The following is a 26,587-nucleotide window of genomic DNA, read 5'->3' as shown; positions in this document are numbered from 1 at the left end:
GGAGTAAATCTTTTCGTTCGGCGCCCCTCTGCCTTCACATCTGTGTACGGCAGCCACCTTAGGGTGCTGGAGCAGAAAGGCGGAAACAGCTAGACCCACAAGGACACCGCGGGGCCGCTGCACCAGCTGGGGCTGGATCCACGCACCCACACCCCAACCAGAAAAGAGAACAGCTGCTGAAGTTACATTTGGCAGGGAACAGGCAAACACACGATCCAGTTTTAATATTTACCATTAACAGAACAGATGCTTAGAGTTCTTAAACACGTCAAAGTTAACATAACAAGCCGCTTTTGACTGAAGTATAGGATATTAGGCAGAGTGGTAACACAGTAGACGTGCTAAGATACCCTCCCCATCAACCTAAAGGGAGGAAAGGCACAGGCCGGTACCCAGGCTGGGGCTGGGAAGGCTGGTGGAGAAAGAACACAGCCCTCGGGCACAACAGGAACCTCAGGGAATGATATTAAAACCCACACTCACCGAGGGCTTAGAAAGTGTTCTAAATGCATTCATCCACTTAATTCTCATGACAGTCCTGGGAGGAGAATACTCTCACTCTCTGCAGTTTGTAAACAAGGAAACTAAGGCAAGAAGGAATTCAATATTATCTACCAACTGATGTTTGAAAAATAAGAAGGGCGGGGGAGAGGACCCATCATTTAGGTAACAAAAGCTACCAGGAAAAGTCTCCTTCAAGAGCTCTAGAATTATCTTGGACGCAGCCCCACCAGTCACAGCAAGAGGCAGCTGAAAGGATGTGAATGAGAGTTTTTGGTTTTTCTAAAAGAAGGCAGAAGTTCAAGTTTGAAAAACACAGTTCTGGGATCCTGACATTCGAGCTTACTTCTGCCAGTGGAAACAATAAAAAGGTACAGAAGACTGAAATGAGGTCACTTACCAGAACAAGACAAGTGTCCACCAGAGAAAAGGTGCCTGACCGCCCAATGCCGGCACTACAGTGGATCACCGCAGGCCCGTGTTCAGGATTCAAGGAGCCAGACTCTCGCACTTTAAATAAGAAATTGAGAAATGAAGCTGGTGATTCAGGGACTCCGAAATCTGGCCAGGTAGTATAATGAAAGTGAGATATTGTTCTGGTTTCACCACTCTAAAAAGTGAAAATCAAGGGGGGAAATGTTAGTTCTGAGTTTTTTCTTTTAAAAGTCTACTGCAGAAAGATGTGTTTTGTGTAATGTACCATGATTTTTCATTGGTTTTTGATAATCACATACACAAGTGTGGGAAGATTTTCTTTAGGAGAATTTGGAATATATTAATAATAACTAACACTCCTGTAACACTTATTATTTTGTAGGCATGTTCTAAGCTTTTTATGTATTAACTCAACCCATACGACAATCCTACTAAAACCCATTTTCCAGATGAGAAAACTGAGGTGAAGGGTTAAGTAATGCACCCAAGGTCACACATCAGAAAATGGCAGAGGCAGGATTAGAGCAGCACTTGGGTTCCCAACCACTGACCTGCACCATACATGCTGCCAGGATTCTCTTTAATTCATACATCATGATGACTGGATTCTATTCTATTTTTTAAAATTTCTACCAGTTTAATTTTACATTCTTTAATGGTTTCCTTTTTAAGAATTTCTAAGTTTTAAAAAATATAATGTTCCCCATTATATGAGTTATCTTTTAGATTCTGCTATACAGGCACAGAGGAACAACTCAAGAATTAATTTAAAGAAACAATCTTTACATTTTTAACTGAAATTGCTCTCCTAATTGCTGCTTTTCCCCATGGTAACAATTTCCAATCCTAGAACTGCTAACATGCCTTTGCTGATGTGCTAACATGGTTTACCAACATGCTAAGTGTTTCCTGTCTCGTAAAGCCTGCCTGGCACTCACCACCACTTCCTGGATATTCTCAACGACCTTTATTTCTGACTAACTCATTATGAAAACGTTCCTTGGCTTTTGCCAAAGGCCCTCTGCCCCCAGGAGCACTTCTCTGCCTTCTGCTCTTCATTCACAGAGGGAGCAGCGACCCGCTAACACATCTTTGCACAGTGTTTCAGCTTTAATTACAGGACTATTTTGGAAGAAGGAGCCACAGAAGCAGCATAAAAAACCCTGATTTTTTTAATGGTTACTTTTACAGCATCTACCTTTCAATACAAATTTACAAAATTAAACTTAGCTTTTTTAAAAAAATAATATTTACCTTTTTTCAGTACAAATTAAGACTCCTAAGTCCCAGACTCAGTTATATGAGGTACAGCACTGATAAAATACAGTGCAGAAGTTAAAAAAAAATTTTAATTATATGCGTTTAGTGGCTAATTTTTCTTGACATCCAGCTTTCATAATTCCAAATACACTGTGATCCATAGGTTCTCAGTACACTGAAGGTACTAGAATATTTCCTATTACTAATTAAAATGCTCATTGTGATTATTAAAATTCAAAACATTTCCTTTTAAATTCCAAATTAATTATGCTAAGTGAAAGCAACAGACTCTAAAGGCTGTATACTGTACGATTCCATTTACATGACAGCATGGAAAAGACAAAATTATAGGAATTGAAACCAGCCCAGTGGTAGCCATGAGCTGGGAGTGGGGCCGGGCTGACTGTACACAGGCAGCATGAGGGACGCGCGCACGCGCGTGTGTGTAGCTAGGGGATGGTGATAGAACTGTTCTTTATCTTGACTGGGCAGGTGGTGACATGAATGCACTGTCAAAACTCAGACCTGTATATCAAAAAGATTGTATCTTACTGTATGTAAAAACAGTGTTTAAAACATTCCAAATTAAGGAGGCTAAACTGTAGCTTCCTTCTAGAAAACCGTAAATGGCAGCCATCTGATACCCACACAGGACTGGGGTCCGAAGTCCTTTCCTCCATCAGCCCAGGCACACGGTTAACTCAACCGCATCTTCCTTTAAATAGGGCCTCAGATTCCAGTGGGTGTCTTTATCCCTCTCCCCCGACAGCCGCCCCGCTGCAGTCCTCAGCCACCACACTGTGCTGACCATGAACAGAGGCCCAGCCCTGGTCCACATGGGCCTCAGCCAGGTCCAGGTGGACCTGCTGGAGGTCCCAGGCCTAGGAGGGGTGGCGCCAGGGCCCTGCTCCCAGGGGAGTGCTCCCTAGGGTGTGGCCTATATGGTGTAGGTTCAACTATGCATCACCTCCTGGCCCAAAACCTACAGTTACCCCACAATCCTGGGCAACTACTTGCTTTTTCTTTGCTTGTATGATTTTGGCTTAAGACTAGTGGCCTCTTTATTTCTTTCAAATTCAGGTCACACTGTCTGGGATGCTCAAAGCCAGTTCCCAGAAATGCTCACCACTGTATAATACAGTCTTTCTCACTAATAGATTTTTGAAAATCCATCTTTTTCTTCCCAGTCTAAAGAACTTCTCAGAGGTTAATTTTGTATTAATTCACTCCTACTGAAACAAGATTCAAAAAACTTAGCTCACAAAAATCACATAATTCCCAAAGGACCACAGAAGTAATAAGATCCATATGTTTACTACTCTGGTATAAAAAAAAGTTTATATGAACGATTGGATACCTTTCCCTCTTTTTTCATGCCGCAAAAAAAAACGAGAAGGGGGGAAAGGGTTCCAAAGCATACAGAGCTAAAACAAAATTCATCTTTATTCCGAACAGTCTCTACATTTAGACTCTACAGTTTCTGACAAACTCCTAGTTTCAAACAGCGGACTCACCCTTCCCTCCTGCTCGGTCACCAAGCCCCTCAGTCCTGCTGTGACGCCCAGTCGGCTCCGTCCCTTCTCACCGCCACCCCTCACACCCCACTCCAGCCGGTCTGCACACACCTGCCCAGTTTTCTCCATAAAGCACTACATCATGGACACCACCCTCTGCACAAAGATGTCAGCAGTTCACCGTTCTTCTTAGGGCAAAATCTCATTTACATTTTTTGAAGAATTTTAAATGTAACGTCTTTGAAGCAGATGACAAGCTCATGGTCCATGGAGGTCAGGAAGCTAAACTATGAGCTGAGTAGGTACAAGAGCTGAGAGCCTGGGGGCAATTTAATTGTGCGCTGTCTAGAGCCATTCAAATGCAAGTTAACTATAATTGTTATCAATATGAGTAAGACTATAAATGTTCTAATTATTACTTAAAAATCTATACAGCTCTACAGCCCCAGACCCAATTTTCACACTTTAGGCACAGAAAGAAGGTAGCAAGATTGTTTCCAAGAATTTCACAAGCCCCAGTTCCGTCACCTGTAAATGGGGTTTAAGAAAGTACTGATCTCACAAGGCTGCTGTGAAGGGTAAACAAGGCAACACCTGCACGTGGTGGCATGTGAAGAGACGTGGTGATCTCTGACAAAATGACACACTCGCTGCTGCCTTTACCGCGGCCCCTGATCTGCTCCCATCAACTGTAACCTCTCCACGTTTCCAACCTCCTCACCTGTGTTTCCGCTCCACCTGGAGAGAAGCAAGCTTGTCGACCCTGCCTCCCTCGAGGTCACTGCCCTAGTTCAGTCCCTCACCAGCTCCTGCAGGATCCCGCACTGGCCGTGTTAAATACGTGGTCACCATAACTCACTCTGGAAGATGACCGGAACCCCCAGGTGGGGAGGGGAGGAGAGCATCAGGGCAGGGGGCAGGGCAACGCACGAGGCATGGTCGGGAGAGGCAAGGCAGGGGCTGGCCGGGGACTCCTGCACCGGCCACGGAAGGGCTTCCCAGACCCCGGTGGAAGGACCAAGCCGTGTTTCAGGACAAGCACTCAGGTGTGGGGTGGTGAACAGGGTACTCGGTGCAACCGCAGAGGGGGTACAAGGACAACAGGTAAGGACCCTGCCCATGGGGAGGTGAAAACCTTGTTATGGTGTCAAAATGTACACATGCGCCAAGTGCTGCACAAGCTGGGAAATGGTAAAATTTAACTTATGAAGAGAAGCGTAAGAAGATCCTAGCTGTTAGGAGTGAATGCATCACAGGTACATTAAGTGACCGAAGTGAGAAATGGGCACAAGCTGGACAGAAGAGTGCACAGGACATAAACAGACAGGAGAGGAAGACGCCCGGGTGGCATCTAACCCTGCTCTGGGCAAATCTACAGGGGCAGAGAAACAGAACTCAGCATGACAACGGCCTTCCTGGAACTTGATACACATAAAGCTGGCCGAGGACACTACGGAAAACGGTGAAGGCCAACTAAACAGAAAAGCCCGAAAGACAAGTTCTCCAGATGACCTGGGATTTTAAAAGCCCCTCAAAACTATCTTCATAGCTTAAGCCACAAGGCCCCTTTTAAAAGCAGACATGGAATCTCTTCACGTGGGGGCAAAAGTTCAAACTCTGAGCTCTCATCACGATGCTGGAAAGGGCTGCTGGTGCTTTACTGCCCACCAGACGTGAGGTCTCTAGGGAGCAGGGTATGACAGGAGGCAGCTCTGGCCCCAGATCTGTTAAGAGGCACAGCCAGACTCCTTTAGAAGCAACCTGGTCCTCTGAACCTCAGGAACCTCCACTCAGACCTGCAGGTGAGGCCGGCTGTCCCTCCCCTACTTTGTCATCACCTCCTCTCCTGCAGCGCGTCCTTCTCCGCTGCCCTGGCTCCTGCAGCCCTTCCCAACTCCAAGGGAGCCGCTGACAACAGGTGACCCCACACAGAGTCTGAGGCACTGTCACAGCATTAATTCACTCGATCATTGTAACAACCCTACGAGCTGGTGCGTCATCATCCTCGTTTTGCAGATGAGAAAACGGAGGCACAGAGGTTAAATAATGGTACCAGTCACACAGCCAGGAGTGGTAGAGCTGGGATTTAAACTCAGGCCACATGGCTCCTGAGTCTGAATACTTAACCAAATGCAATTCTGTCTCTCCTACTGAAACGCTACTTTATTCTTCTAGCACTCCTAGCTCTTACTAAAGATTGTAAAATAGAACATAAACTGTTGCTATTTAATTATGGTGTACTCTGAACCCAGGGCAGTAAGAAATCACACAGTTGCCAGCAATTAAAACGTAGTGGTTGGCCTGCTCCCAGGGCGGCCTCAATTTCAGAAACTTTAGAACCAAGGATCTTCCTTTACAACAATCAGCATCTTTTTCAAAAGACTTGGTCCCATCTCATTAGAAGTTAGGAGATCTGGATTTGAGTTCTGGTCTGTCACTTATTAACTGAGTAATCTATTTATGGAAAAAAATCCATTAACCTCATGGATTTTCAGGTTATTTTTTTTTTAAGTATGAAAAACAGGGATATTAAGAATATTTACTCTGTCCACATTTTAGGAAGACTGTAGGACAAATGATACATATGTGAAAATACTTTGCAAAGTGATAAAGAAAATACAAAAGTTATTCTATCTTATTATTATTTGAGGTGTAATCAATGCTCAGGACACAGAAAAACACCTATGCCCACCTCCTTCTAAATAAATTTTAATGCCACAAGCAGACGAGGTACCTGGGATAAGTAAACACCAAGAGAAGATGATTCCAAGACCCATGAGAACTTTATGGAAGCACAGGTCTGTTTCTGGGAATGAGCACTGGACAAACCAGGACCAAGTAGTAGCTGATGTATTTCAATGCAGCTAAAGATACATGCAAATGTATGTATGTTTGTATGTATGTTTGGAATCACTGGTGCAAAACAAATACAGTGAGGAGATTCATAAAGAAGCCTCCTCCCTGGATGACCTAAGAGATCCCATAATAAGCTCAGCTATGAAAGTCATGGAAGCTGGACCTGGCCCGAAGCACTCGGCACACATCTGTACTTACAGTATGTAATAAAAAACACAGAGGTGTTTTAGGAGATCAACCATAAAAGGTACTTCTGCATATCTAAAAAGTGTATATATCTCCCTTCACCACAAAGCTTTTTTTTTTTTTGGTTAATGATCACACGTTAAGCACTCAATTCACTTAATAGTTAACTAAAACAGTATCTCGCTTTAGACTAGATACATTCCCGAAGCCATTTTTGGGCAAACATTTTCCTATTTTCTAGTTTTTCTAGTTTCTGAGAGCAACTCAGAATCACTCTTATTTCATATTTTCTAGTTATTCTAATTACGAATCAAAGAAGGCAAAGAGGTAAGTGGGAAGAGGGGAGAAGTATCTCAATCTTCAGCCTGACAACAGCAGGCTCACAACCCACCCTGTACCTGTATCTCAACCAAGTACCAGGAACGAGTCTTATATATCTGGAAAAAAATCCAAGTAAATGTTCTTGAGACCATATGGTAAATTTACTTCACCATTTTCACCAGTTTAATAAAGACAAATTTCCGTGTGACTAATCCCTTGAATTAACAACACTCTCAACAGTAGTAAGTATCAGAGCTGGCGTTTACAGGGCACCTGGTCTGTGTTAGTGTCTCTGCACACACACCCTCACCCGACCCCACAATGGCCCTGAGAGGGAGGCACCACCATCTCCATCCCACAGATGAGGACAGACTTCAGGAGGTCTGGGAGCAGGTACACTAAGTAGCAGAGCTGGATGTGAATCCAGGTTGGCCTGATTCTAAAGCCCTCTCTCTTAATCCCCGACTAATTTTAGTAAGTTATTCTGAATCCTCAAAAATTTACCTGAACTTTAAAATTCTTAGTTTCTAGGGTTTCTTGAGAGTCCTCAGAGAGCTACCACATATAGGAACAAAATCTATAAGGAAAAGGTTATGGCTGTACACTATTATAGGTATTATTGAAATGAATGGGCTGCCCCAAACTTCATACCTAAGAACAAAGAATAATCCTTAAAGTCATCATATAAAGCCCCATCGTTTGGGCATGAAAAGTCTTACATTGGTGTTTCCTAACTGCAGCAGATGGACCGTATAATAGGACTTCACGTCTTCCGACAGGAACTTCACACTGAAGCCTGTTTCCTTAAACAGCATCTCTCGGTCATCCTTTGTCGGCCAGTACTGTGCACATTTAACCTAAATTTAAGAATATGCATACGGCTTTTTTTAGTTTATAGACATAATGAAACCATAAAAAGCTGGAAAGGAAAACAAACCACACACACGCTATATATTTTTCAAGTGCCCAAATCTAAGAATAGTCGCACTACGTTTGATGTTTAATGTATTTTAATAAGATTGACATCTTACAAAAGCAGGTTTGTAAAATGTTCCTCTAACTTATACACTAAAAAAAAGCCATAAACAGATATCATGTTCATAAAATGAAAATCAATTTGTCATTTCTAAAGCAGGGTAACGTATATTTTAACATCATACCGGCATTCACACTACGTTTCTATAAATATCAAACTCTTACAAGAATCTTATCTTCAAACAGTATTGAAAAGGCTTTATTTTACAAGTATTTTCCATAAATACCCGTTAATCTGCTACTAAATACTACTACATATCTAGAAATAACATTGCATACCTACTTACTAAAATTAAGTTGGGGAAAGAATTAGAAGATAAGCTCCCTTTACCTAGAGTTGTTACATTTTGGCAGAACTATTGACATGGAATTTGTATTTGTGACAATAAAAACATCTTCCCAAAAGCCAAATTATGAGGCCAGCAGGCTGAGGTAAGGTGAGCTAGAGTCATTTCATTAGGAAAAAACACCAGAAAAACATCCTTGTAAAATATGGCCATTTCTCCTTTTCCAAATCACAAATAGCTACAAATAACAAACAATAAAAATGCTCCCAAAACAAATGAATACTATGAGCTGACACTTCAAAAGGTTAGCTAAAAGACATTTAAAAAATGACACCAGAAGTGAAAGAGCATAAATTGGAATTTGAACAACTCAGAAATGAGGTGACAGAAAAGAAAAAAGAATCAGAAATAATAGAACACATTTCATCAACAAAGACTAATTAATTAAACTAGGGAAAAGAGATGTGACTAAACACAACAGATGATGGTTTAAGAGAAAAAGAAGGACATTTTTAAAATAAAAAAGAAATGAAGAGGGAGACAAATAGGATTAGAGAAAATGTGACAAACATAAAAAATAAGCAAAGAAAACCTAACACATGTATAATAGGAGAACCCAAGAAAAGAACACCAAAGCAAGCAAGGGAACAGAATAAATGTCAACAAGTATAATTCAATAAATTTTTCTTTAAAGAAAGAAAAAATGTCTGAAATCACATACTGAAAAAGCACTCTATGCCCCTGGACAAACTGACCCAGAATGACCAACACAGAAATATTTTGGTAAAATTATTGGGGTTTGAAAGAAAAAAATCCTTTGGGTAACCTAGGTAAAAAGAATAAGTGACTTATAAAGGAAATAAAGATGTCCATTTGACTTTGACAGTAATTTGTAATGCCAGAAGAAAATGGAGTAATACATTTAAGTTGTTCAAAGAAAAGCAAATATGAGCCAAAGATTTTATATTCTGCCAAACTGACTGTTAAGCACTGAGCCAGCAGATGAACTGTCATTGGCACGTAAGACATGAGGGACTATGGTGCCCATGAGTCCTTCCTCAGGATCCTTTGGAGTATGAGCTACAGACAGAATGACTGGAGAGACACCTCAACATATACAGACCTACACAAAAGGGGCATAAGGGACAGAGTATAATGTGCTATAAACTCTGACAATGTACATAAAGCACAACTTAAAAAAAAACAGAGAATGGGAAAAACAAAACATTTTAAACTTTTTTTCAGTAGTTATTTTGGTGATGGAGTTGATTTTGTTATTATGAGTATTTTCTGTGTGCAATATCAGACAAAGTAAAAGAGTCACTATAAGATATTTGACATCACTAGTGTCTTTGAGAACCAGAATTCACGGTATGGAAAACGCTGTAACAGATAAAGGATAGAAAGGGTTGAGCCAACCCCTATAGGCCTAAATTTGAATCAGAAATATCAGTATGAACACTAGCGCTGTGTTACCTTAACACACAAACATATTTTTCCTTAGCTCTGTTCACTGAAAAGACCAACCCAGTGGCAACAAACATCCCTACTTTTGTTGTGACCCTGAAATACCACTGCCCACTGAAAGAAATTAAGGCCCCTTATAGAAATGGCTGATTCTTACACAAGAGTTTAAGATGAGCCTGCAATATGGAGTCATTCCAGACAGCAAGTAGCTATGAAGACTCTTGCGTCTGTGTAAAAGAACTCAGGGCCCAACTTGAAGAGCTTCCTGCTGGCCAGTGAAGGGACAATCTGACTACAAATAAGGATAATAACTGCCATGGAGTGAAATGAATCAAGGATGTTTGAATCCATGACTTCACAGTACCTGATGCCCTCCCGCCCTGCCCCCACACCAAGAAAACCTAAGTGGTCACATGTTGAGGACACTAGGGAATCAACTTCGTTTGAAAACTGCTTTTCCTATTTAAAAGTGGCCAAGTAACAAGAGTGGGAGGTTTATTTATTTTTTTAATAGAAGTATTCCAACAAGAGCTCAAGAAGAAATGATAAAACTGGAATATCACTATTTTATATCCCCTAATTAATTAAGGAGCTAAACACCGACCAGCAACAGCTGCCACCATCATTACGCTGACAAACATTATGCTCCCACCCACAAGGTGACCTTCCCCCAGACAATGAAACCTGACTCTAGATCCAACCACCGTAAACATGATTTCTGATTTCTGGTGGCAGTCTTATCTTTTTATTATACTAATTAAACTGCAGAATGAGGGATGAAACTTATAATCCTCTAGTTGGCAACGCTGCTCAAAATGTCCCAACTGATAGAGCCCCCATCACTTGAAGCACGAAAACCACTGTAAACGACTACGCTGACATTGCTGGACACTCTGGTATGTTAACGCCACTTGAGATCTGAAACAGATGAGAAAAACCTTCACTACCACTGAAAACTGGCAACTATTAATTTAGGAAAAAGGAAGAGGGATTTCCCTGGTGGTGCAGTGGATAGGTATCCACCTGCCAATGCAGGGGACATTGCAGTTCCAATGCAGGGGAACTTCCCGGGTTCGATCCCTGGTCCACGAAGATCCCGCATGCTGCGGAGTAACTAGGCCCATGCACCACAACTACTGAGCCTGCGTTCTAGACCCCACGTGCCACAACAACTGAGCCCATGTGCCACAACTACTGAGCCCGCAGGGCTAGAGCCCATGCTCCGCAACAAGAGAAGCCCCCACTCGACTAGAGAAAGCCCATGCGCAGCAACGAAGACCCAACACAGCCAAAAATAAATAAAATTAAATCTTTAAAAAAAAAAAAAGGAAGAATCAGGAACCTGAAGAAGCAGAGCAGTCTAAGACCTCAGGGCTGAAAGAGACCTGACAGACAATACTTTCCAATTTGCACGTTTGACAGAAGAGGACCCTAAAGCCACAGAAGCTGAAAGACTTACTCAACGTTGCACCACTAATTAGCACTGGGTTTAGACTACACTTCAAATGTCAATAAATTTATACATTTCCATACTTACTGCCTTGTGACCGAAGAGCCAATGGTAATTTATAAAGGTTTTAGAAACCTGTCACTTTAATCTTTTATAAAATTTCCAGGATTTTGATAATAATAAATTGTAAAGATTGTGATAAAGCCTAGGGATTCCAAAGATCTAAATACCACTACTAGCCAATACTGGCTCCATTATACTTATATTTTGGAGGGTAGTGGTCCGCAATTGTTATTTAAATATTTAAGGTAAAAAAGGAAAAGGATACATTAGCTCTTCTGGTCAGAATCACCCTGACCACTAGCCTTTAGCAATTAAAGGCCAAAACTAATGAATGAATATCCCAAAAGAAATAAGAAAATATTTATAAGTTAACAATCACAGGCAGTACACTAAGTTGTAAATATCAAGTATTACTCACCGATTCTTTCTCCACAATTCGGTTTAGCATGACAACTGCTTTGGTCTTTTGCTGCCAAACCATGAGCCAGAAATGACAACCTGTATTAGGAAGTGGACCCTGTATGAACAGAGAAGGAAAAGTAGGTAAGAGAAAGGGGACGGAGTAAGGCTCCGAGGAAACTCCTTCAGGGAAGCTTCTCGTCTGAGAATAGTGTATCGGATCATAAAGAGTAAATCGAGACTTTAAATCCACTTGAACTAAAAATAGGTCTGTGCTAGTTAGGATTACTGATTATCAACGATCAAAACTGACTTTTATTTACTTAGGCAGAAACGAAAAATTTTCAGGCTCTCAGGTGACTTTCAGAGTTGAGGGCTGGAGAACCAGGCTTGGGTAGAAACAAACGTCAAGACAAGATTTTGTCCAAAGAGGAGTGGGTTTGGGACAGTACTCCCAACCTGTCACTAACATCACCTGCTTTGCTGGTACTGCCATCCTAAGGTGGCTGTAGTACTCACGCACAACCTGTAAGCAAATCAGGGTCAAAATCACAGGTGCCAAGATCTACGGGTTGTGTTCTAGCTGCAAAGGAGGCAGGCAAAGGCAATTTCTGTCCCCTCCGGTCTCTGCCACAGAAAGAGAGGCCCTGCCTTCCATCATGAGGGCAGCCCTGCAAAGGAGGAAGTCTGTGCCAGCACTGGCCTGCAACCAACCCAAGTTAGCTACAAAGAGAATTCCAGAAAAAGTGGAAATTTCAAAGCACCTGAGCCACTATGAAACTGTTAATCTACAAAACCAGAGAATGTGTAACCCTCAAGAGCAGAGTTAAAAGGGGTAACGGTGCATATCACAATACTGCCATGGGGAAAAAAAATCATATTATGAATTTCCAATTACCTTCACATTTTGATTAATGGGTAGCACAGGGAAGAATAAAGGGCAAACAAGAGATGAGAAGGCCATGCCCAAACTTTAACTATTTTAAGTGAGTAAAGATTAACATGAACGAGGTTTGACTGTACCTCCAGTACTCAACAAGCATTCACCTCACAGGACGCTGACTAGAGCTTCAGCTCCACATGGAAAACAAGGCAATTCAAGTGGTGCTACACTGAAAGCAGCTTTAGGGCAGTTGTATCCCTGGTATGTAGTGGGTGTTGGGTAAATATTATTTGAACTAATAAACTCTAAGCTCTAAGTTATACAAATGCTAGAAAGGGATTGCGAATCCTGAGGAGCTGCACCCTCAGGTTTGAGGAACTGTTCCCCTCCTTCGGTGCATGTTATCCAATGCTTGAGTTACTTCCAAAACCAAACAATGTGAAGGTAAAAACAGCATTGAGAAGATCCCCAGTAAAATGAATGCCGTTTCTTTCGTCTAAAAAAATGGACAGATCAGTTCACCAATGAAGTCGCTCCTTAGTGTGTTCACGCACACGCGCGTGTACACACACACACACACACGCACATTCTGTTAGTGGTTCTGAAATGGGAGAGGGTTTCTCAGCCCTTCCACTTAGCAGCAATACCACCTATTTTTCTTGTGCAAAATGGAGATCTATACCAAGGGACTGATACATATGTTTTTAATTTTCATAAAATTTAGAGGGTAAAGATGACAAAAATAATAAGCAACAAAGGACAATGAGAACAACTGCAGTTTTAATAAACACTTAGCATCTCTGGTTTTCTCTATCCTTTGAAATATTTTCTGTGCGTGTTCTCTGTTCCAACGTACTAGGTACAAAGGCAAAAGCAGTCTCAGATGTCAAAGAGCTTATGACAGAGGCAAGGAACAGAAACACATCAAGCACCACAAGAGTAAGGGGTAAACCATCAGGTCTGCAGAAGCAGGAAGGATACTGGCGCAGAGCCTTAAAAATGAGGAGGGCACTGACATGGGGGAAGGAAGGGTAGGGAATCAGGATCCCTTCCCAGCATAAGGCAAGGCATGTGCAAGTTTAGGGGACATCTAGGAAAAGACAGCTAGATTGCTGAGGGCAACGTGGAGGTACGCAGTAGGAAACTGCACCTGCAGAGTGGGAGGGTCTTGAATGCAAGAAATAGTCACCGAACTCTTCTTTAAGGAGTAAAGGGATATGACCAGATTCGTATGTCACAAAAAATAATTCTGGTGGAATTGTTATAGATGGATTAGGAAGGACGGACTGGTGGCAAGGAAATAAGCTACCACTTTGGTGCAGATAAACTTCAAGAGAGCTCTGAAGAAGGGCAGGGCAGCAGAACAAAGGAAAGTATTAGACACATGAGGAGGATAGCTTTAACCCAGATGAGAAAAATAGGAAGGGGGCTGGCATGGTTTAAAAAAAAAGAAAGAGTTCGACATAGAAAATGCAGAATTTGTGACATCAATTGGTCACGTGGGTAAAAACACCCATATGGATGCTGAAAAATATAAGGCAGGGGTGGAGGCAGGGGTGAGACTCAGGAAATAAGAAAAAGCTGAAGACGGGCTTCTGAGTCCCATTTAGAATGAGGGGGGAGGGACTCTGTCAGGACACAAAGAAACTGTCCAAGATGGACAGGAGGCTTAAATGAGATCACTAGGGTATGAGTCAGGCATTTTCTTTTTCGTGATGAGATTTATAATGTTTTATAAAAGGGTTATTACTATCATTACTACTACTAATAAAAAGCAGTAAAAAATGCCACAATAAATACTCCATGGAGTACTTACCATAGTACCAGGCACTATATGAGTTTTTATCAGCATTGTTCTATAGATAATAGAGATATATATCGATAATATAGGTAAACACTTGACTCTTGAACAACACGGGTTTGAACTGCGGGGGTCCACATATAGGCAGATTTTTTTCAATAAATACACAGCTGGCCCTCTTATCCATGGGTTCTGCATCCGCAGAATCAACCAACCTCAGATGGCAAACTTAATACACGATCCGTGATTGGTATGTGGAATCCCAAGGACAGAGAAGGACAACTATGCACTTGAGAACCCATGGGTTTTGGCATCTGCAGAAGATCCTCCAAGCAAATCCCCCCAGATTCCAAGGGACGACAGTACAGGCTTGGGGAATAAGTAATGTGTCCAAGGTCACAGAGCAGTTTCAAGGCAGCAGATCTGAATAATTAAGAGCAGAACCATGCAGTCTATGGAGACCATGTAGCTTCACATCCTGGCCTCATCCCACTTGTTGTATGACCTTGGTAAAGTTATTTGAAGTTCCTTTGTCTCTTTAGGTGATTCCTCGTGTTAACATAAGGATAACAATAGTATTTACCACAGAGGGTTATCCTGAGGTTTAGATTATACAAAACATAAAATATAGAACAGTGTTAAAAACTGCTAGCTGTTACTATTTACAACAGCCAAGACGTGGAAGACATCTAAGTGTCCATCTACAGATGAACGGATAAAGAAGATGTGGTACATATATACAATGGAATACTGCTCAGCCATAGAAAATAATGAAATAATGCCATTTGCAGCAACATGGATGGACCTAGAGATTATCATTCTAAGTAATTCAGACAAAGACAAATACTATATGATATCACTTACATGTGGAATCTAAAATATTATACAAAAGAAATTATTTACAAAACAGAAACAGACTCACAGACAGAAAACATACTTATGGTTACCAAAGGGGAAAGGGGAGAAGGGATAAATTAGGAGTTTGGGATTCACAAATACACACTACCATCTAGAAAATAACAGGATTTACTGTGTAGCTCAGGGAACTATATTCAGTAACTTGTAATAACCTACGACAGCAAAGAATATGAAAAAGAATAGATATAGATGTGTGTGTATATAACTGAATCACTTTTTGTACACCTGAAACTAACACAGTACAGTAAATCAACTATAGTTCAATAAAATAATAAATAAAAGACTGCTAGCTCGGGAACTTCCCTGGTGACACAGTAATTAAGAATCCGCCTGCCAATGCAGGGAACACGGGTTCAAGCCCTGGTCCGGGAAGATCCCACATGCCGTGAAGCAACTAAGCTTGTGCGTCACAACTACTGAGCCCACGTGCCAAAACTACTGAAGCCCACGTGCCTAGAGCCCATGCTCAGCAACAAGAGAAACCACCACAATGAGAAGCCTGCGCACTGCAACAAAGAGTAGCCCCCGCTCCCTGCAACTAGAGAAAGCCCACGAACAGCAACAAAGACCCAACGCAGCCAAAAATAAATATATATATATTAATTAATTAAAAAAAAGATTGCTAGCTGTTAATTTTACTTCCCACTAGGATGTGAAGTTCATAATGGCAGTTTTATGAATGGCTGTTTTATTCAAACAATGCTGCCACAAAGTAGGTACTCAAAGCTTTGCTGGATGAATGAACATCCAATGAAGCAGACAGACTGGGATTCAAATACAGATACCATGAGTCCAGAGTCTAAGATACAAAGGTTCAAAATGTGGTCCCAGGGAGTTGAAGTGATGAGTGTAGACTGGACGGGGGAAAAAACCTAAGTCAGAATCTTGAGAAACAACTGCATTTTTAGACACTAAAAATGAGAAAGAGGAATGGATAAAAAAGACTGAAAAAAAAAGAGAAAGAAAGGGTGTGATAAGGAATCTAGGGTAATTACTCTTTTCTGTTTTTTATCATTATGGTTTTTTCAAATAGAAAGTAAATTTTTTAACTCTAAAAATGAGTTTATTAAAAACATGAATACGCATAAGGAAAACTTCAAATATTACAGAAAATGGCAAATTGAAGTCTCTCTTTTTTCCTAATTCCCAGAAATAATCAGTAAGAATAGCAAGTGTATAATTTGTTTAGCCAGCCCCTTGCAGACTGTTTCATTTCTACTATTTCTGGCCCTATGCTATTAAAATGAAGTTGTAACAAACACCCTCACATGTATCTTTATGTCTTTACATATTAGACCCCTGAGTATTATAAACTTTTAAATCTCTGCTGATCTGACAGGAGAAAAGTGGTAACTGATTGCTGGTTTAAATTTATATTCCCTAATTACTAGAAAAGTTGAGCATCTCTTCATGTGTATATTGTCTATCTTTATTTCTTTTCTTTGAACTGTGAATTTATGTTCTTTGCCAGTTTTTTTCATGGATTGTTTCTCTTTTTCTTTTTGATTTACAGGAGCTGCTTTACTTCAAGTAAAAAAGAGTACTTAATTCTTGTTTCCTGTGAATTAGAGAAAGTCTAACAGTTCATAGTTACATTAATTTGAATATCTTCTTACCATTTTCAACGGTTTTCACTTTCAGTAACAGGTTATTCTGATCTGAAATGGGTTCTTTAAAAATCTCAAACATTAGAAATATACAGCTTATCTTTTTTAAAATTTAAGTACAGTTGATTTACAATACTGTGTTAGTTACAGGTGTACAGCAAAGTGATTCAGTTACATACATATATTTTTTCAGATTACGCTCCATTATAGGTGATTGCAAGATACTGAATAATACAGCTTATCTTTTGAATATTTAAAAATCATTAACTGAGGGAAATGAGAACACTGTTAATTAAATCTATCATTTGATAAACAAAGGGTAGCTGGTGTGGATAAACCAAAATCATTTCTGCTATCTCAGAGTGGAAGAAAAATGCTGCTGGAACATGGGTGTGGCCGGTGTGCTGAGAAGCGATCGGGCAGGAGGCCACAGGGGCAGCAGGCTCTTGGGCCTCCCTGTTGGTTGTCTGGGCACCTGGCTCACACCCTCACCTGCCCTGACATCCAAGGTCTGTCCACACTCTGAAAATACACGCCAGGGCGGGGCAGAGAAGAGCTTTCAAAGGGCCTCTCGTTCTGATTCAAGTGATGTAAAGAGAAGCAGAAGGTAACAAAGCATCAACAAGCCAAGGCTTTGTACCAAATATTCAATATAAAGCAAGGAGGACAACTGGCCAGAAAAGAACCAGCCTAGCCAAATTCCATGAACAACTTTCTTTCAGAGAACATGTAACATTGAAGATTACTTTTATCTGAAATATACACAGCTGCAAAACATTGTAACATCATTCATTACATAACAACAGAAAAAACTGAAACAGCATTTCATCTCCAAAAGAAGTCAGGACACACTTTTCGCTGTGTTTTAAAGAAGACCAATCACAAGAATGGCGGTCAGGCATCGGCTGCACATCACACCACTTGCCTGTGTTAAGATGTAACTCCTCTGCGCCTCTTCTATGTCAACTAAGCTGGCATTAATATAATCATTTTCAGCATTTTGCAGTTTAACACGACTGTGATCATCTGAAACAGAGCATGACAAATCATACCGTCATTTCAAACTTGCATTTCTTTTTTATTTTAATATTAATTTTCTGGATATTTATAAAATGATAGAAGAGACAAAGAAAAATAAATTAGCACCCCAGTAGAGTCAAATCCCAAATTACTCCCCTTTTTACTATTTTTTTTAAAGATTATTTATTTATTATTTTTGGCTGCATCAGGTCTTAGTTGCGGCACGCGGGATCTTTGTTGAGGCATGCGGGATCTTTCATTGCAGCGCACGGGCTTCTCTCTAGTTGTGGCACGCAGGCTCCAGGGCACATGGGCTCTGTAGTTTGCAGCACACAGGCTCTCTAGTTGACGCACGCGAGTTCAGTAGTTGTGGCGCATGGGCTTAGTTGCCCCGCAGCATGTAGGATCTTAGTTCCTTGACCAGGGATCGAGCCTGCGTGCCCTGCATTGTAAAGCGGATTCTTTACCACTGGACCCCCAGGGAAGTCCCCCAAATTACTCCCTTTTTTAAAAGGAAGTACAAAGATGAAATCCTTTTGTTTGTTACTGTTTGTTAGAAAGAAGTGCTTCTGTTAGTGGTAGTTTAGCTGTTGTTTAACTAGAAAAATTGACCAGAGTAAAACATAGTAAAAGAAATAAAGCACCTATCTTCCTAAAAGTAAAAGGATGGTTAAGATTCTTGATGCCTAAGAAATAATAAGTCTACCTACAAAAAACAATGGCCTCAAATAAATAAGACCAGATCCCCAAAGTAACTACATTTCATTTTCTTCAATCAACAGATGTGCATTCAACTATATAAAAATAATTTTTAGCACTTAATTATATAATTAGATCAAGTGCTAAACTATATTTAACACACTTGGAATATTCCAATTCTTTAAAAGACAACTAAAGATACTTCATTACTTAGATTGTGTTATAACAGTTTAGATATACTAGTTTTTAAAAGTGAAAATCTCACAGATTTAGAATTGATGCTAATTTAAATACGTGGAGCACAAAACTTTACCTATATCATTTTGGAGGGAGGGGAAGAGAAACAAGACACTGCGAGAGGAAGCACATGTATAATAACAGAACTAGTGTTAACTCAGAATTCTAAATATATGACAGGCAGAGGCATATGACTGAATTATAACCTAAATGCATGTTTGATGTCTAACTAGAGAAAACGTTCTACTGTAAACTGCTCCCCTCAAGGCAATACCAAACAACCATTCTCTCCCCCACTTTTAAACTAAAAAAACTGTTCACATTACCTCCATGTGAAAGAAAATGTTAAATGGCTTTAGTTCCACACATCAATTTATGTGAGATGTCTCTGCTGGATTGAACCCAAGACCTCTGTAAATATTACACGTCATGTGTAAACAGGAAAAGCGAAGGTCTTGTTATAGTAAATCACTTATACTAGTGTTCTCGGAAAGATGATGTCAACAGTCACTTTTTTTTTTTAAACAGTCTTTTTTTTTTTAACAGTTTGATCACTCTTTAACTGTTATGTGAGAGAGTAAAACAGTCAGCTATATAATTAACAAAATAAAGACCATACGCCTCCTAGATAACACGTATCAGAAGAATAATGCATGCTTTTAGAATGCTACACAATCCCTAAAATTCAAGTTCCGCCAAAATATAATACCAAAGGAACGTATTTCCTCATGCTATAATCACAGAAAGAAGAGAAACCCCGGAGACTAATCATATCTATTGCACAAGTGAAAAAAGCAATTTGGCAAAAGAAGCAAGAATCCATAGGCACTGGGAAGGTTCCCCTACAGGGCGCTGGGAATTCAGTTATCCGGCAAGTCATCCAGACCCTTCCATAAGCCTGGAGAAAGACCTCAGGGGTGTTTTAAGGGTATCTGACACCCTGCCTTCAGGACTTTGAACTGGGTTCACTGTTATTTTCTCTCCAGTGTTAACATCTACACCTGGTGTCACTCCAGCTCATTAAAAACATGAATCCCACACCCCCAGATCCGTTCCCTGGAGCCCGAGTGCTGACCAGTAGGGGAGCAGGGCGTTACCTGAAAGGCACCCCCCAAAAGGAAGGTAATCCTTGGGAAAAGTCTAGCTATTTAGAACTGGCTACAAGTGTTGGCTGAACCTATGTTTTCTCCTCAGGACTGATTTTTTTAAACTTTCAGATACATCTAACATCATTTTAATTCTTCTGTTCCATTAAGAAGATTAATAAAAAATGCAAAGCATGTAACTTTTTGATTCAGAAGAGAATCTGTGTAGAGAAAAAAACGTAAGAGTTTCTTGTGTTAAACAAAACATATCACTTTAACACTACCTACCAAGTAAGTATAAACATTTCAGGAAGTGAAACTATCAAAGCCTTTTTATGAGGAATTGTGACTTGATGATTTATATTCTCTGGCAATGATAACAAAGAGAGACAAAGCCTCTTTTCCCACGAAGAACCACTTACTGTCTGGTCTGAAATATCTGTGAGGGTGACATGGGTCCCCTTAACACTTGAGGTCAAGTGTCTCCTCTCCCTGCCCGTCACGACTGGTCAGCCCCAAACCTGTGAACAGTTCACTCCAAACCAAACTTCTGACTTCTGAGTTAGAAAAAAACCCAGGATGTTACATGCTTTCTCCTCTCCCCAAAGCAGCTGATCCTGCCTAAGAACCTCTGAAATGAGACTATCAGATCAGAGTCACACAACCTCGGGGCCATCAGCACTTTATCATCATTTGAAGTGTATGGTTATCCCCCTCTTCCTTATCTTTTAAAGGATCCAGCAAAGGGAGAAAATGAGGATGATTCAAACTGTATTGCATGAGAGGCCACAAATGCAATCAAACCACACCTCACAGGAAATCTGATTTCTCAACATCTAATAACACCACCAGCAGGACGATCAAGAATGCATACTTTTCTCCACAGTGGCATCATCGGGGTGAGGGAAGAAATGCACACCCCATGGACTGCGGCAACGAGCTGGATTAGGCAAACTTCCAACCACAAGTCCCCGCACCTCCCACCGGCAAACAGCCTGTTTTCTGAGAAATGGCTTCATCTGTCAAGAAATGACTGGCTCTAGCTGTGGCCTGAGCTGACAACACAGATTAGCTTCCTCTTTCAATACTGTCACATTGAGCTCTTTTCCCCCATCCCACCCCCCCCACCCCCAGTTTCACCTTTTTTCATTATTGTAAAGACATCTCCTTGTGGAAAGTCTTGAAGGTCAAACAGGAAGGGCTCACGTTTATGCTGAGGCAGAGATCAAGAACAATGAACAGAAACTGGGCAGAAGACTGACTATCAGCACAGCTTTAACAGACTTCCTGCTTCAGGTTCCATTCTCAATGGGGGACAGCAAGCGTTCGGCACTGATTTCCACACCATGTGGCGCTTCCCGGCCAAGAATGTAAGCATCTGACAGATGTGTCAACTCTCTTCAATCCTACAAGTAGATACTGGAGGCACAAATAACATGAATTTTCTCTCATAAATCAAGCAATGAGCCAAAAGCAAAGCTACAGCTAAACCCCCGTCAGCATTGGCGTGGCCATGTTAGTGGAGAAGAAACAAGCCATCGTGCAGAGGGTCAGCATCTCAGCTGTCTCCTCGGCAAAGTAAAACCATATGAGCTGAACGGTTCCTTTTCTGACGACATAACCAACCACAACGGCTGTGCAGGACTTTTCGCTCCTGGGATGTGTCAGGTGCTCGCTGCTCTCCACTCTCACCCCTCACACCCTGAGTCGTGTTGTGCACGTTTTGCTGACACTCAGGCCAGTCAAGTCATCAGCCTCGATCGCACCCTAGAGAAGCAGCAGCAGAGGCCCAGAGACGCCCCAGATCCTCCCTGGCATCGCCGTCTACCCTGCTCTTTGCCTCAGGGATGACTTCTGCCTCCACCTCTGCACACACACCTCACCTCTTGAAGGCCTGACCCAGGACTTCCCTTCTCTGATGGAAGCCCCCCTCCTGCACATCCCCCCCACCAGACGATCTGCTCTTTAAATTGACCACCTTCCACACCTGGTCAACACATACATGCCAGGAGACAGGCAACCAGGACAGAGAGATAAGACATTATTTGTTTCAAGCTTTTTAAAAGAAAAAAAGTCCTATCCGGGAATGAGTCCTAGTGCCGTGCTGCGCTGCACTGAGTATGGTGGGAGCAGGCCAGGGTAAGAGGAGGGGAAGGGGCTTCCAGCAGGAGGAACAGCAGGAAGAGGAGCACAGGGGCCGCCAAGAAGGACCGGGAGGAGGAGAGGCCCTGGCAACTCCGCACGAGCACCTGAGCTTCGAGGAAAGAATGAGCAGCGGACAGAGGACGGGATGGAACGAGGAGGATGGCCTGACACTCAGGCAGTCCCATCCATCGGGGCCTGTGGCACAGCCCCATGGACCGGCCACCAGCGATGCTGTGTGGAGCGCACAGAGGGCTCGGCCTCCTCCAAACGAGGGGCCAGCTGCCTGCACATGTCCACCTCTCTCAATCCATCATGATTCCAAGTTCCTAAACTTGACATGACAGTGTTAACTGGTTAAATTCTGCCTCTGCACATCCCCAAACTGAAAAGGGCCCCTTGAATCCACCCCAGAGTCTCTGAGATGGAAAGAAGACTGGGAGGTGTCCTTACAAAACGGGTAAAAGTCACCACTGCCGCTTGAACATGGACACCTTTCCTCTTCGACAGCATCTATAAAACAAGATGTGGGACTTCCCTGGTGGCGCAGTGGTTAAGAATCTGCCTGCCAATGCTGGGGACACGGGTTCGAGCCCTGGTCCGGAAAGATCCCACATGCCGCGGAGCAACTAAGCCCGTGCACCACAACTCCTGAGCCTGTGCACTAGAGCCCGCGAGCCACAACTACTGAGCCCGCGAGCCACAACTACTGAGCCCATGCTCTAGAGCCCGTGAGCCACAACTACTGAAGCCCATGCACCTAGAGCCCGTGCTCTGCAATAAGAGAAGCCACCACAATGAGAAGCCCACGCACCACAACAAAGAGTAGCCCCTGCTTGCCGCAACTAGAGAAAGCCCACTTGCAGCAACGAAGACCCAACGCAGTCAAAAATAAATAAATAAATAAATAATTTTTTTAAAAAAACAAGACAAACCACGCTTTGGTCTCACACAATCAGTGAGCAGCTCACCACTCTCCTTGAAGCTCAGATCTCTCCCTCTAGGAGAAAGGAAGGGAGAGGCAGTTGGGGGACGAATAGTATTTCCCTTTCATCCACAAACCCGGGCCCCTGGAACCCATCCACACTCCTGGGGAGCTTACCTTCTCGGAAAGGGAGACAGCAATAAGCAAAATAATTAAGTAGATTACATGTTATGCAGTAATAAACCCTACGGGAAAAAAGAGCAGAATAAAGGGCAGCTGTGCTGGGAAGGGGGACAGGTTGCCAATTCTAAACAGGTGGTCAGGCTGGGCCTCACTGTGACAGTGACACTGAAGCAAAGACTTAGAGGAGGTCAGCCACATGAATATTTGGGTCAAGAGTGTGCCACGCACAGAGAAGAGTGAAGGCTTTGTGATGGGTACATGCCTCACGTCTGGGGATGGCGACTGCGGCACAAGCCCCGTGAACAAAGGGAAGAGAAGCACCTGAAACTTAGGTTCAGAGTTGAGAGATCCTGTACTGATTTATTAGTCTCAACTCCTAAATCCAACTATCAGAGAAAAGGGGCTTCTACTTCCGTTTTCTCATAGCACCTACCAGCACGGTGTCATAACAATTTAGGCTGGCAAGTGGTCAAGCATTGTTTATACAATGAATTCCAGAAAATGTTCATATTCAAACTGTTAAGCTGTGGTAGAATTTTTTTAGAATCACATGTCACTATTAAAACACTCCAGGGGCTTCCCTGTTGGCGCAGTGGTTGAGAATCTGCCTGCTAATGCAGGGGACACAGGTTCAAGCCCTGGTCTGGGAAGATCCCACATGCCGCGGAGCAACTAGACCCGTGAGCCACAACTACTGAGCCTGCACGTCTGGAGCCTGTGCTCCGCAACAAGAGAGGCCGCGATAGTGAGAGGCCCACGCACCGCGATGAAGAGTGGCCCCACTTGCCACAACTAGAGAAAGCCCTCACAGAAATGAAGACCCAATACAGCCAAAAATAAATAAATAAATTTAAAAAAAAGAAAAAGAGTACTGTTTTCAAACATTTCAAAAAGGGGGAAAGGGGCAGGTATAAAAACAAACAAACAAAAAAAACACTCTAAACGTCAGCAGGAGATGAAACTACAGCTGACTTGAGAAGTAAAGTAATTTAGCAAAAAACAAGAGCTCAGAAAGCTTCAGGACTTTTTAGTAGAGGGAACTGGAATCATGTGGCCAGATGAGAGAGAACAGTGAGGGAGGCGAAGGGGCGTGGGTGTGGCCCTAGGGTCTGCTCTGGCTCCACTGGTCCCCATGGCCGAAGAAGCCGCTGTGACCTGCACGGAGCAGGGCGGCCCCCGGAGGTGCGGGCCCAGGACCCGAAACCCAGCACTGGTCTCCTGGGCCTCTTTCTCATCCGTTAAGAGGGAACGGCCAGACTACACTCGTCCTTCTCCACTATTTCTATTGACTGACCCTCATTTATACCCTAAACGTGTCAAGTACAGAACTCCTCAAAAAGTCCTACTTTATCTTAAAAATTTACAGAAACTTAAAAATTCTACTTTGCTATGTATCTGTATTTTAATATATCAACCACTCCTTCCCCCAGTGCCCGTTCTGAGTATAACGGATGGTCCTGGAGGATGTGCCCGGCTTCCTCACTGACTTAAGGGCTCTCCCTGCAGCCCTGGCGCAGCTCCAACACCAGAGCTGTCCACGCGACGCGGTGGCTACAGGCAGGGCCTGACGTGACGAGGCTCCAGCCCGCTCAGCACCCAGGCCTCAGCCATCGGCGTGGCCAGGGACCCTGACAAGCTCACCACATCCCACCCCCACCTCGCACAGTGCCCTGCCCAGGACCCGATTCAGGAAGGCTGTGAAATCCAGAAACCTGGAAAGACACTGGAATAACCCTCAGACCTGATCCCCGTCTCCTGTTTTGCAGGCATCACTCGTGTGGAGCGGTTTTATCGCGTGCGCAAACTCATGCACCCACCACCACAAGCTCCTCTGTGCACCCCCCTTCAGAGTCTCTTCCCCGACCCTGTCCTGACCCAGTGATCTGCCCTCTCCTGCAACGGCGGCACCATTCCCAGAACGCTGTATAAATGGAATCACGCAGGAGATAACCTTGAGACTGGACTCTGCTCAGTGGGAGTCCTCTGGGGCCCACCCAAGCCGCTGCAGGGCACGGGGAGCTTCCCACGGCAGGAACAAAAGAACCACGGTGTGTTGACCACTTACCCACTGATGGACACTTGGGTCGTTTCCAATTTGGAGCTCTTACAAACAAAGCTGCTCTGAACACCCACGTTCACATTTCTGTGTGGACATAAGGTTGCAATTCTCGGAGATAAATGTCCAGGAGTGCGGTGGCTGCGTCATATAAGGTAATCAAGAAGCTGCCACACCACGTTCCAGAGCGGCCGCCGCACCGTCCACCATCCTCCGTCCTCCCCGCTGCGTAGGAGACCCAGCTTCTCTCTGCGTCCTTGGAGTCCACGGCCCTGTCATTTCAGCTCCTCTAGTACGTGTGTCACAATCACTCACCACCATGGTTTTAATTTGCTTTTCCCTAATGGTTAGTGATGTTTTTCGTGTGCTTATGTGCCATCTACGTTCATCATCTTCTGCCCATTTCTGAACTGGACTGTTTGGGATTTTTACTGCTGTATTTTCAGAGTTCTGTATATATTCTAGATATGAGTTATTTGTGGTTTATTAATATTTTCTCCCACTCTGTCCTCGTCTCTCCATCCTACTAACGGGGCCTTTCACAAAGCAAAAGTTTTAAATTTTGGTTTAGCCCAATTTGTTGATTTTTTTCTTTTGTGGACTGTGCTTTTGATATGTTAAGAACTCTTCACCAAAAACCAAAAACAAAGATAGAACCACAGGTCAAAATCCTAACAGTTAATGAGAAAACTTTTAAGTAAAAGAGCTGTCTACACGATGGATTTTGAGAATAAGTGCATTTAGTCTTTATTTTTTTTTAATGATTAAAAATTTTTTTTATTATTAATTAATTAATTAATATATTTATGGCTGCGTTGGGTCTTCATTGCTACCCGAGGACCTTCTCTAGTTGCGGCGAGCAGGGGCTATTCTTCCTTGCGGTGCATGGGCTTCTCATTGCAGTGGCTTCTCTTGTTGCGGAGCACAGGCTCTAGGCACGCGGGCTTCAGTAGTTGTGGTACGCGGGCTCAGCAGTTGTGGTGCACGAACTTAGTTGCTCTGCGGCATGTGGGATCTTCCCGAACCAGGGCTCGAACCCATGTCCCCTGCACTGGCAGGCACCAGGGAAGTCCCAGTCTTTATTTTTAAACTTTAGATGTGATGAGGAAGAATGTTAGCAAATATTTATAGAAGAGTTACCATAACATTTAAGTTATATCTATACTTATTCTGATTACTATTATACGGTAGTTTTTATCTAAGTGTGCTTAGCAAGAAAGATGACAAGCACATTCTTGTCATGTATAAAAATCTGTT

At 42.6% G+C, this 26,587-nt stretch overlaps 1 protein-coding gene across 4 annotated transcripts in view; it reads right to left on the bottom strand.

The window, feature by feature from the left end:
* Nucleotides 1–26,587, bottom strand: part of PTPN2 (protein tyrosine phosphatase non-receptor type 2) — a 75,657-nt gene that overhangs the window by 15,704 nt on the left and 33,366 nt on the right. For all 4 annotated transcript variants that reach the window (XM_068562950.1, XM_068562951.1, XM_068562952.1 and 1 more), the window contains exons 3-6: nucleotides 17,909–18,009; nucleotides 11,794–11,892; nucleotides 7,793–7,930; nucleotides 902–1,111 (exon numbers count right to left, since the gene is read on the bottom strand). In XM_068562950.1, coding sequence (XP_068419051.1) covers nucleotides 902–1,111; nucleotides 7,793–7,930; nucleotides 11,794–11,892; nucleotides 17,909–18,009 — 548 coding nt within the window. The remainder of the gene's footprint in view (nucleotides 1–901; nucleotides 1,112–7,792; nucleotides 7,931–11,793; nucleotides 11,893–17,908; nucleotides 18,010–26,587) is intronic.

Source organism: Eschrichtius robustus, chromosome 14, assembly GCF_028021215.1.
Source record: "Eschrichtius robustus isolate mEscRob2 chromosome 14, mEscRob2.pri, whole genome shotgun sequence".
In the NCBI taxonomy this organism is placed as follows: Eukaryota; Metazoa; Chordata; class Mammalia; order Artiodactyla; family Eschrichtiidae; genus Eschrichtius; species Eschrichtius robustus.
Note: the sequence above shows the minus strand (reverse complement) of the source record. Positions and strands in the feature narration are given on the sequence as shown.